We start from the raw sequence: 13,453 nt of genomic DNA, 5'->3' as shown, positions 1-13,453 counted from the left end.
CTCTGCTCCGCTCCGCTCCACTCCACTCCGGAAGCTATACAAGGCCGGCTGTCCAAGCCGAAATTAGTACAGTTAATCAACGACGAATTAGTTGCATGAGTCAAACGAAGCGCAAGCGTTGAGTAGAGCTCAATCAATCAGTGAACTGAGAATTGGTACAATGCGCCGAGTTTTGGAGACAAGAATTGATGCAACATCGAGTGATGTGTGGAGTAGCCAGTCATATAGTTATGAGTCGGCTTTTGTTTTTACAGCTACAGCGAGGAGACAAGAGGAGAATAGTACGCGTTTAGAGAAACCGTAGTGAACAGCTACGTAGATTACCTCGTCCCGATGAGTTTTGTATGGCCGCTTTGTATGCAGTGGTCGTTGTTTACTATCCATTACTACTTGTGGGTTGCTGTTTGTTCTAAGCGTGCTGCTGTGTATTGCTTGTGTACGTCTCGACAGTATATTTGTCGTATGTATATTCATATTAATAAAAAGTGTTATTTATTACTAAGGCCTGTTGACTGTATTACATCATACACACACTACAGGCGAACCCGTCGTCGAGTTTAACGGAATTATTTATTTTCGTAACAATAGTATAACCCTTTCGGGACGAAAAATTAAGCTTAGCGACGCAACACCCCACATGATGGGGTGTGGCGTCGCTAAGCTTAACTTTGAAAAAATTATAAAAAATAAAATTTAAGTCCTAAAATCGTAATTTTTGGTACCTATTTGTATTATTAGTTCAGCTGTCATATACGTAAAATTTAGCATTTAGTAATCTTTTTCATTTAATTTACATTAAAATATAATTTTAAAAAACTCATTAACGTTGTGAAATAATTTTCATAAGCTCAATTCAATTTATACATAAATTTTAATAGACAAAATACATTAATAAACTTTAAAAGGAGTATTAAAAAAATTCAAAAATACAAAATAAATAGAAGGCAAGCACGCAGTGAGCTCAGGTTCTGAAAAAATATCCATATCAGAATCACTCAAAATCTCGATTTCTAATTCTTTAGATCAAGAATCACCACTCTCATCTGTGAGATTATTTGTATTATTCATAATGAGAGATTTTCCTCTTCTGATAAATAACATTTCCTTAACAAAACAAATCGAATTCAAGGCATTCCGAAATGCAAAAGGAAGTATACGTAACGTATCTGAATGCTTCGCTAAATGCAATAGAACTGACTTTAAAACTCAAACAGACCTTGCATAGTAGTAAAAATAAAATAAAAAATAATAAATAAATAGAATTCGGAGTAAGAGCAGAAACGCGAGAATGTTTCCATTACGTGGGAAGTTAAGGAATCCAGCTATGTTTATTTACATTGCGGTTACCCCCTCCCTGCAACAGCTGATGAATCAAAAAGTGAGGCAGAATATGAGCTAATTGAAGGTCAGGATACTTAAATTATGTTCAGTTTAAAAGTAATGGACACAGAGCCATCTAGTGGCCTTTAAAAATGCAAATATGCATCAGCTGTCCCCTGAGCTCAACTTCCGGCAATGCACGGGTGGTAAGACCGGCTATGATAAACGTTCGTAGATGATGCATATATAACACGTCCATTGCAAAAGGGATAAACAACAATTAAACACAGAAAGAGGAAAAGAAAAAAATGAAATCCACTTCCTATAATATAGGCAATTTAAACCAGATCTTCATATATACATATGAGCAGGTAACTTGGATTTATTTTAGTTCAGAATCTATATCAAGCCATTAAACTAATATAAAATATTTAATTGAATAAAATTCTGCCGAATGTTTACACATCATACAGGAGGCTCAATAAATATTACAATTTACACAAATTTTTAGGGGGTGCACAATTCTATTATCAATTCTTATCTTCCTTTCATATATTATATTCATGCAGATATTTTAAAATGAAACATATACTGGACTGTCATTATTACAATCTCTACATCTGAAGTGTACATGAATCTTAGCTAAGGGCATTTTTTTTATAAAAAGAAAATATAAGCATGAATATAATTTTGATTATGTGAATTAAAATGCATATAAATAAATGCAACAGTAAATCCTTGGATTAAAATTGAAAATGACATATTTTATAATTAAATGTTAAAACAAATTTAACCCTACACACAGGAAGTAATGCTTTTTTTTTTAAAAAAAAGTTTAGACAAATTTAGAATTATTAATGAATAAAATAATTTACTTATAGCATTTTTGTCTTAAAATAGGAAAGTTTTAATAAGTTTGATAAATGAATCAAATTTCAAATATAAATATTTACACTAATCTAATACAGCAATTGGAATCATAAAATATTAGGGTCAAATAATAATAATAATAATAACAAAAAAAAAAAAAAACACCAATAAAAAATTTAAGAAAAAATTCATAAAACATTTCTTTACCTTCATTTGCATTTAAGATATAAGAGCCATTATGAGAGAATTTTCCTTTCAGAATTGAATGCTCTGTTTCATGATCAATGAGACGAGTTTGTAGCGATATAAGTTCATTCTATATAGGTAAAAATATACTAAGTTATAAAGTTTCAAGTCAAAATTTATAATTTAAGAGAAAAATGATGCAAAATAATTAACTTCTACAAAAAGCCAACACATAAAATTATAAAACATAGACATTAACACATCTAATTTATAATTTAAATAAAAGCATTCTTCTTTTTTACTATCACTTCCAAAATTGAATTTCAGTACAAATTTTGAGACTATTAAAAATGGATTCTATGATTATAGAAAAAGTAGATACAATTATAAAAATGTCTTCAAAATCTAAAATATTTACAACATTTATGTCTAATATTTAGAGAGTACATAAAACGATTTATCTCAGATAACGATAGTATAAAATTAACAAGCTTCTAATAAAAATTATTCATACATTTAAAGGAATATAGAATAGTAAAGTAGAAAATTTGAAAATGAAAATGAAAAGGAAAGAGGTCAAAATAGCAAATGAAACAGCAATTATCATCAATATATAATATAACTTGGAAGTCACTTCAGAAAATATCTCAAGTTAAAAAACCATTATTATTTACGACAATTTAAATAGAAAGGAAAGCACTGCCAACAAAAGTAATTTATTTACCCAAAATTGTAATTTAAAATCCAAGAAAATTCAGTACATAAATTATTAAAAGCAAAAAATCAATTATTTAAGAAACAAAGTTTTTCATTTAATCAAAGGCAAATTTCATAATTCAACAGAATTACAAAGGATTTAAAAATTAACTTATTGAATATCTAAAGCAATTAGAATTCCCAAGAAATTTATACAAAATAAAATTCAGTTTATAAGCAGATGCACTAGGAAATATCACTATTAAGAATATTCTTCTTGAGAAAATAAAAACTGAAATTCGCGTCTGATAACTGATTTTGGTATGAAAGTAATACAAAAATTTATAACAAGTAAAAAAAAATTTGAATGGAAAAAATATATTGCAAAAAGTTATGATAAAACCTGCAAGGCACTGTACAGGAATAAGGCGAAAACAAAGTATCTAATAAAATTGACACGAAACAAATTTTTCAATATAATTTCAAATGTTTCATAAAATAATAAAACAATATATATACATGAAAACCGCTTCCAAAATTAGTATTTGCAATATACACACTTTCTAATCTTGGTCCTGTTTTGAAATGATTATTTTTGCAATAATCACAAGAATATATTTCAATGATCAATGAATCATTTTTTAAAAATATATTTCAGAAATAATCTTATTGTGAAAACAATAACATTTGTGATTTTGATGCAGATTTGCATTGTAAAATTATTAACACACTATCAATTTGCTCAAATTTACATTCCAAATTTTGCAATATTAAAGAAAATACACTTGAATTAGAATACTCCAACCACTTTCAATTTATTTAACTTCATTGAAAAAATACTTATGATTTCTAGATAAATGATTTTCGTAAAAGATGATGATCTAGCAAACATAAGTATTGAAAGAGGAGTTGCATTTGTGAACTTTACAGAGATGTTAGAAATGTATATGCAATTCTAATATTTCATAAACAGAAATACTAATTTATTATAAAGGCTTGACAAATAATGAGAAAATAACAGGAAATAAAATAGGTTTAATTATAAATAAACATGTGCACAGCATAAGCATTGTGCCTAATTGTTATAAACAAATATAACACATTATATCATAATCAGGTAAATTTTCTGAAAATACATGCACTTAAAAAAATCGAGCAGAAAAAATCTCGAAAGATAAAAAGAAACGCACAACATAATAATTAAAATAGTAAAACTCAACCACATGAGAATTTAATAATTAACTGAAGATTGAGAAGTGCTGGACATAGGCTTTAAGCTTCCTCACTATTATTCCCTTCTCTTTTCATGAAAAGGAATGCAATTATAACTAAAAAATTTGAACTCAAGACTTTTCATAAATTCCACAGGGGAACAACAATTTTGTTGTCTTAGACTTTCGACTTGTTTTTGACTAACTTTTAACCCCTGGGTCCCAAAATAACCGCACCTGTTGTCTACCACGTCAGCTTTTGAAAACTGATTTAAAAAGATAATACGGTATCATCTTTAAAAATCATGTGAGTACTTATGACTATTTCTTTTTATAAGCAATATTTCGACATTTTTAAAAAATAAAAATAGAAATTTAATTGTCACTCAACGGACATTTTAACACACACACACACACACACACACACACACACACACACACAATCTTAATCTTAATCTTATTTTGTTATTTATATCACTTTTTTTTCACAGGGAAACTAGAAATATTTGACGAATTTTAGGCTCAAAAATAGCTCCGGAATCCAAAACATGCGAGAGTTCTAGCTGGTCTGATATGGGAAATTGACAGATCACAGCAGACAGCGGCCCATCGCTTATTCTAAAACAGCAATAGCGGACACAGTATCCTAGGCCATAAAACAACTTCAATGGTTTTTCAGAGAATTGCCCCTTGGATGGCCGTGCACTTCTCGGGGTAACAATGCGTTCCTCCTGCCCGATGGATCGCCGCCGAGTTTTTGACGTGCTGGCTGGTGTTAAGTTTTCTCTGCCGGCTAATACATGACCGTAAATACTAATCTGGATGGGTTCAGTCGGCATGAATTTCCATATTCACATAAGTATAGAGAAAAAAAACGTGACGCGGTTGAAGAGAACTACAGTTCGGAAACCAGCACAATTGTGTCACAAATTGTTCAAATATTGTTATAAACAGCACATTACTTAAAAGGGGATTGTGAAATACTCTCAGCACGGAAAAAACATCTGATACTACATAAAACAGTTAATGTTTTTTTGAAACCTGTTAATAAAAATTCTAAACTACTTAAATTAATTCGTTCTACATATTAATTTTTAATGTCCACGAACGTACAGGAATTTGTAGTTTGAAAATCTATCTGCAAGTAAGTGGTTGCATTTTGATATATGTAAGATTCTTACTTCTAGTTTCCGGCATTTTTCATCACTTTCTTTTCTATCCCTCTCTACAGTAGTTAAGCGAAGTCTCAAATTAGACAGTTCTGTCATGAGTTCTAATTTACTATTTTCAGCAGAAGAACGAGCTAAAACTTCCTGAAAAGAAAAATTTAAAAAGAAATAACGTACACAAAATTTGGCAAGCATATTATATATTTCAGAATTTTCAAAATTTAATGATACTGTACTAGAACTTAATATTCTTGGCAATACGATTTCAAATAATTATCTACTTTGTTTCGTATTTAGTATTGATGAAGATCATTAAAATATAGATCATTACTAAATGCAGTCCATTATGACAAACTGGTGGTCATGTTCCCTCTCTTTTTCATTAATCCAAAGAAAAATTCCCTAATGAATTCAGCTTCTATTTAATGAGACTGATTCGTTCTACATATTATTTTTTGCTTCCAGTTTTCAGCTGCCTTTGAAAATGCTACACTAAACGGCATGGTAGGAAAAATCTGAATAGAACAAATTATTGATATAAAATAGATATGTGACAGGAGCAACAATTTAAGAGTAATTATATTTGAGATAAAATGGTTCATTAGTGCTTTTCAGAAGTTAAAAATTAAAATTCTACACCACTATTCTTTTTATATTTTATTACATAAATAAATTATGCTTTTTTTATAACACAAAAAACCTCGTTGATTTTTACCTATTACAAGACGAAAATAATGGAATATCTAACAAAATAAATTTGTTAATACAGAACACATCTGCAGTCAAAAGACTGTCAAATTTAGTTGGTTTAATTTATTTATAGTAACATTCCGCTCCCCCCCCCCCTTAAGCAAAACAAGACTATTTTGGGATGTTGTAATTTTGAGCCACGATCAAATGATGAAGACCCCTCTTACTGACACATTCAGAAAGATATTTATCTCTTACCTGATGCAAGCTTTGTTCCAATCGTAATAATTCTTCTTTCTTTTGATCCAATAACTTCTCAAGTTCATTGATCTTTTCACCTTGAGCTTCAACCTGATCTGCCAAAACACTTGCCTGTAAAAGAAAAATATCAAAAGTATATATCGTTATTTTATTATTACAGTTCTTAATAATGAATATATATGCATAATGCAATACATACGTGTAATATCAAATTCTTCTTATCACTTTCCAAATTGTGAAGTTTCTGCAAATTGTTAGCCTCTTCTGTAGTTACAGGAATCTGAAACAAAATATATCGTAAATAATATCTGCTTATACGCTGAGTAATAATCAACTAAAAATAAGTTACAAATTAATTCCTTAAATATTGTCAAGAAAAGATTAAACGCTGTATAGGTATAAGGAACAGTAAGGGCAAAAATCATTTAATAAAGTTCATTACAAAATATTGCATTATTGTTAATTTATAGATAAACATAAAAAATTTAACAAATGCTTTGATTATTAAAAATAATCAGAAAATATTCACAGCAATTTGATATAGTGTAAGCATTGGGTTATGGAAGGAAATTATGCTAGAAACATAAAAGGAAATTATGGTAGAAGCAGCTTTGTTTCTTTTTTGAATATGTTGATTTAGCATGTAATTATTTAGGCAACAAAGAGCACATAATATCGAGGATGACTTTCCTTTGATTTTGGAAGCCGAAAATGGTAAGACTGCAATAAGAATTGAGATACGCTGATGTACAGTATTAACACTATAACTAAGAATTTTAATTAAACATTTCAACCAAAAACATTTTTCTCCGATTGCTTTAAAAAACTATAAATGAATCTGAGAGTAAGAACTTTGTTGTCAAAGATTGTTCAAAAATCTCATAACATGTATTATTAAAGCCTTAAAAAAACTTACGCACAGTTCACACTGAAGTTGTACTTTATTTAGAACAGCTACACATACACTGAAAAATAAAGCATTTGTTCTTCAAAAGTAGTTCTCTTTCTCACATATTTCTTCCTAAGAAAGCAATTTTAAGAATCGTAATTGACTATAGATGTTCTAAAGATTTTTTTTTTTTTATTTTACTAAAAAAAAATTCAAAAATTAAAAGAAATTTTGGGCAAGTTCACTTCCAATGGATTCTTAAATACTCCAATTTACTGTTCTCTTATTCAATTCAGGCAACTTTAATTAAAACAAACAGAAAACTTGGTACAAACATGTCTTACTTCAAGTATATAAGGAATGAATCTTGAAAAATCAATGAATCTTGAAAAATCAACTTTTCACTCATTTTCTAAAACTTTTTGCATATTAGCGAATTACCAATGATAACATACTATTTTAATATTTTCAGAATTTAATTATCAATTAAGAGATGAACATAATTAAATTTTGATTCTATATATGTAAGACACTATATGGTAGTGAATTTGAAAAAAATGAAGATTTGATAATATTGAGTTATAAATTCAAGGGGGGGGGGGGATCCTTTTCGTGCATAAATAAAAATGATTTTAAAATTTAATTTCATGACACTGTTTAAATTTTAAAATTTTAGATAAAAATAAGTTTTGAAGCCGTTTTTTAACTTCAGCAACTACAGAGAATTTTATACTGTTTGAAACTTTTCATTCTATCGCACAATAAACTTTCAGGGGAAAATAATGATTTCCGATTGCGTAAGCTTAAATATACTTGACCACCAAATAAATTTTTTGAATCGAATATGCAAAAACCTAAAAGAAGATAACTCCAAGAGGAGAATAAAATGAAAGAAAAAAAATAATAATGAAATTACTAACGAGAAGGAAAAAGAAATAATACTGACGCTTCACTCACTCACTTATGCTTATTAGTACGGTGAAGCATCACAGTGCTACACCACTACGTTTATAATGTGCTAAGGCTGGATGAAATGGCTATGAAGGGATACTTTTTCAGTCCCTCTTAATAATAAATGACACTGTGAAAACCAAACAGGCATTAAAAGAAAAAAATTGGAATTTGAAGACAACGAGAATAATTTTTCTAGTAGGTATTAACCATCTTAAATGTTTTCTCTGCTATTTAAGTAGATTGATATTTGTTTCGTGAATGTCGTGTCACATGGCTTCTGTTAAGGAATCCATATAACAGAGATGTTTATAAATCCTAAGCAATTTATCATATTAATAGTATCTGCGACATTAACTGATCGTAGGATCAGTTAATGTCGCAGATCGGATGCACAAGAATTAAGAGGATGTTAATGAAAAAATTGAAGTTTAAACATTAATTTATATAATTAAGACATTTTTTTTCAAGTGTCTAGACATTTCCTTTTAAAAAAACTATTTCAAACTTCCTTATAAATCCTTTTTTAAAAGGATTTTTTTTTTTTAATTTTATACCTCTTAAAGCAATATTTAAAAAAAAAAAAATGAACCAAAAAACAGTAGGTGAAAAACTGAAAGTAAACTTGGGATTTTAATGCTAACTTTACAAACATTCAAATGTTTTACTGTACTAATATATATAATTTAACTTTCATTTGCTTGCATACAATACGATGTTTACAATGATGGGAGATCACAATTGAATAATAAAGCTGAATCGAAAATTAAAACAAGGATTGAGGATTTAGGTACAATTATTTGCAATTTGAAAAATATTTTAAACGCAGAATAAATTACACATTTCGAAAGCACAAGATACATATTATTGTGGAGAGTATTACATAAAAATAACTTTTGATTTGGAATTTTTGTTAGATTTAGCTCACATTGTTAAAACGAATAAAATGGATGAAAAGACCGAAATAAACTACTGGGCAAAACCGTCGCAAGATAATAATCAGATAATAAACTTGTTGCAGTATTGTAATAACGATACAGATGCGCGGGCCAAAGTATTTTTTCTCCATTTCCCTTGGCTCAAAAAAAAAAAAAAAAAAAAAAAAAAACGCGAACATTTCGCACTAATACATCATTAATATTTGCACATCATTAACCAATACATCATTAATATTGCACATTTTATTCGTTTGCACATTAATATACCAATACATTTCTGGCTGCCATGGCAGCTATAGTCTACTTTGCCCCCACCACTTGACCACTATAGGATATAATATCCAAAGAGAAAAATTTCATCTTGCAATGGATATTAAAAGAGTAGTAATTATACTTTTCTAATTACCGTTCACGATTTTTAACAAAACTGTTTCTTTCTTTAGCAAAACTTATTGAATCCTCCTTATTGAAAAAGATTTTAAAAAGTTCTTTAAAATGATGCTTTCTATTTATGTAAAATAATTTCCGAATTGAAATTTATCAAATAAATTTTGATCAGTTAAACAACGAATGATGACCTAATTATGTAATAAAACATTAAAATTCTTTTTTAACATTTTGTTAATAACATAATGCTATTTCACTCATTTTCGAAAATTTTCAATATCCTTATTGAGCGGAACATATCCAACTACATTGGCAAGTAAAATGACCTTACATAAAGAAAAAAAATGAGAAAAAAATTCGAACAAAAGAAAAACAAAAAAGTTGAAAATATGCGTTAAAATTAGATTGAAACAGCAATGCTCAAACTTTGTAAGGCTGATGCTTACAAAATTGAAATCAGATACCAACATTAAAACAGGTTCGTAAAAATATGAGTTCGTTAGAACATGAATTCAAAGGGGAAAAGAATAAAATTTTTAGGAAAATAAGATATTCAAAAATATACATATTTTAAAATGACAACTAAAAAAAAAGAGGAAATTCTAGAAAAATAATAAAAATCCCATCATCAAATAATAGATTCATAAATGAATTAAAAAAAACAAACAGTCACTATAAGAGAATTCTTTCATCACTATACAAGAATTAAAATGTATGAAACAATAAGAAATTTTCATTTTTGCTTTCTTTGGTTATTTATAATATGTACAAATATTTGACAGTTCTTAGAAATTTTGAGAATGACAAAAGACTATATAAAATAAATCTGTTACATGAAAGTAAAATGTACCAGGAAGAACAGTATAAAGTTATTAACAAAGAGAACACAAATATGCTATCTAAACCACAACTCTTAATATTAAATATTTCATGAATATACGAGAGAGTTACAATTTAACTCCAGAATAAAGAAATTCCCTTTCTTAACACATTCAACTTTTTCTTCAATAACAATGAAAGCAAAAAATCCTTGGAAGTTTACCAACCAGGGCTCTGGGAAAAACAGGCATAAAAAACAAAAATACAAAAAAGTGAAGCAGACAAAGAATTAAGTTGCTTCTTTCCTACTTATTTCAAGCAGCTTTAAATATAAAAATTAATTACATAATTTCATAATTAATAATAATTTAATTTAACAATTTAATGATTTAATAAATTAATTAATAATAATTAATTAGCATAATTTAATAATTAATTTAAATAATTTTATACTTGACTAGTTTCATATTTGTAAAGATGAATTATTGTAATCGATTTTTCATTCACATCCTGTCACCCTAATGTCATCACCCCTTCCTGACTTTCTGTACATTTGCGAGTTATCCTTAAGAACACAACATACTATTTTCTTAATTTAATTAGTGGTTCATTGACTAACAAAATTTGATTCCATATCCGAGGCACCACTTCATAGTGAATAAAAAAAATGATTGTAAGAATCCGCTATAATTACAATGAATAAAAACGAGACAATTAAAATAAAAATGTTTACATTTTAATACGCTAATAAAAGCATGTTTTTCAAAAAGCTATTTTCTAAATCATATTCTACTTTTTGGAGAGCAATAAAAATTTCTACTTCTGAATTATTCTTTATTAAATTTAATAACTTTTCTATCAGTTTCTATACTTTTACATTTAATAACTATTGAGCCAATTCATGTGTCGTTAATTCCTCTTCTTAATATTCTAGGAAAAAAGAGCAACTAATCGTCGAACAACAAAACTTAAAGGATTTGTTAGTCAAAATGGAGCAGAATAGGAAGACCACTGAAAATCCAATATCTTCATCTTGAAAATGATACTACACTATATTGACTAAATTATCATTTATGAATAACAGAAACATGTAAATAATTTTATTCTTATTCATAGAATAATTCCTATAATTTATTTTTAAACGAGATATGAATCAAGTAAAACATGAAATTTCCAAAAAATCCACTCATGAATTAGAATTCATTAGAATTTGCAGAATCATACCAGTGAATTAAGGCAAGCATAATCTATCTCATAACTTAAAAAAAAAAATAAATAAATAAAAAAAATATATCAATCCAATTATCAATGAACATTTTTCGTTAAGAATATTGTCAATGAATAACTGAAATGTTTTCAATGCAAACTTATTTGATGTATTGATATTTTATGTGGAAACAATGACACATCTGATACATAGCACTGTTATCAAACTAGTTGATAGACCGGCGTTGCTCGAGATTATAATCCACTCATGAACATTTCTATAACGTGAAAAATAGTTTTATATAAAATTTTGCGATATCTTTATCGCCTGAAATACATTTTAAAATTAAATTTAAAATATCAATTGAACCAAACGATTCTTAAATGCACTAATAGCTGATTTATTTTTCCATAATTTATTACTGCTAAATTAGTACTCCAGATTTTGTTCACAAATGCAGACAATGTCATAAATTTTGTTTATAAAACTATGAGAAAGTTTTCACAGAAACATTGAGACAATTAAATATTAACAGTTTTTCGAATATATTCAGAACTAAAATATTATATATAATTTAATATTATGCTTCACTTTTTTAAAATCCTAGTTTGAATTTGAGAGCGAGAGATAAATACTATTTTAATACCAATAGAAAAAGTTGAGAAAATTTGTGTATAAAATAAAAGAGAAATTTAGAAAAAATGGTTTGTTGTTTAGCAAAGGAGTACTTTTCTCATTTCGAAATCAACTGAATTAATTTGTTTTAAAAAAATTTGACAGTTATATTGACGGAAGATATATATATATATAACACAGACCCAATTACTTTTATTTATATTAAGACCGGAGGACAAAATTCTGTAATGGAGAATACAAATAATAGGAGTAAAAAGAAAAAACAATAACTTTGATACTAAAATAGCAGTCAAACCATGTATCATCTATTTCCTTTAGAAAACGAACACACGAAAGGTAACATGAAAAGGAGAAAAAAAAGAAAAAAAAAAAAAAAAAATAGGTCGACTAAACAGAATTTTTTTTAAATGAACAAATTTAGATTTTACTAAATTTTCTCTCTCTTTCTCTTTTTTTACGAGAAATTTATTTTCGCCAATACGTTGAAGTTCTAAGAAATTGCCTATAATTTTAACATAAATTAGCGAGAAGTAACTTACTTTAAAATGATTTTTCATTATTTAGATATTTTTCAAGATAAAACAGTCTATACATTTTTATTAAAACTCTTCTTTCAACATTGCGAAATGAGAAAGCCGTTTTAAGCTTAAATCCAGTTATAAAAATATAAACATGGAATAAAATCTTGCAACATATTAAAAGTGCTATAAGTTTATATTTATATATAAAAATAACTAAATATATCCAACTTTATATTATATCACTTATTTCTGTATTATACATGTTTATTTAACCGCACACAGCTTAATAGCGTTATAAAAAAACTCAATTTTTTAAAAATAGTTATTATTAAAAAAACACATTATTAAAGCTCACCAATATATTACTTACAGGTCGTACATTTATTTACTGCAAGTGAGGGAATCCACACAAGTAACTTAACATAAAGTAATGAATAACTTTGACTTCGTTATTTTAAACATGACTACGGAGGGTCGTCATGTATGTATTCAATAGGAAACATATATACAGAGATCTGCACACTTTCTTGAGAGTTAATGGTGAAACAACAAGTTTTTAGATCATCAATTATTTAAGCTATGTTTAACATGTTATAACTACTAAGTAAAAATCCACTTTTCGGCAAATTTATCTTTAAAGATGACCAAAAATTATGTTTCTGGTTAAGCGAAATCATTTATTAATATTTTAATAAAATAATT

General features: G+C 27.6%; 1 protein-coding gene across 7 annotated transcripts in view; it reads right to left on the bottom strand.

Annotated features, from left to right (window-relative positions):
• Positions 1–13,453, bottom strand: part of LOC129959635 (liprin-beta-1-like) — an 85,082-nt gene that overhangs the window by 26,473 nt on the left and 45,156 nt on the right. For all 7 annotated transcript variants that reach the window (XM_056072514.1, XM_056072512.1, XM_056072510.1 and 4 more), the window contains 4 exons: positions 6,603–6,683; positions 6,401–6,514; positions 5,465–5,596; positions 2,398–2,506 (listed from right to left, as the gene is read on the bottom strand). In XM_056072514.1, coding sequence (XP_055928489.1) covers positions 2,398–2,506; positions 5,465–5,596; positions 6,401–6,514; positions 6,603–6,683 — 436 coding nt within the window. The remainder of the gene's footprint in view (positions 1–2,397; positions 2,507–5,464; positions 5,597–6,400; positions 6,515–6,602; positions 6,684–13,453) is intronic.

The sequence above is a fragment of the Argiope bruennichi genome, chromosome X2, assembly GCF_947563725.1.
Source record: "Argiope bruennichi chromosome X2, qqArgBrue1.1, whole genome shotgun sequence".
NCBI lineage: Eukaryota > Metazoa > Arthropoda > Arachnida > Araneae > Araneidae > Argiope > Argiope bruennichi.
This window is presented reverse-complemented; position numbering and strand designations above follow the sequence as displayed.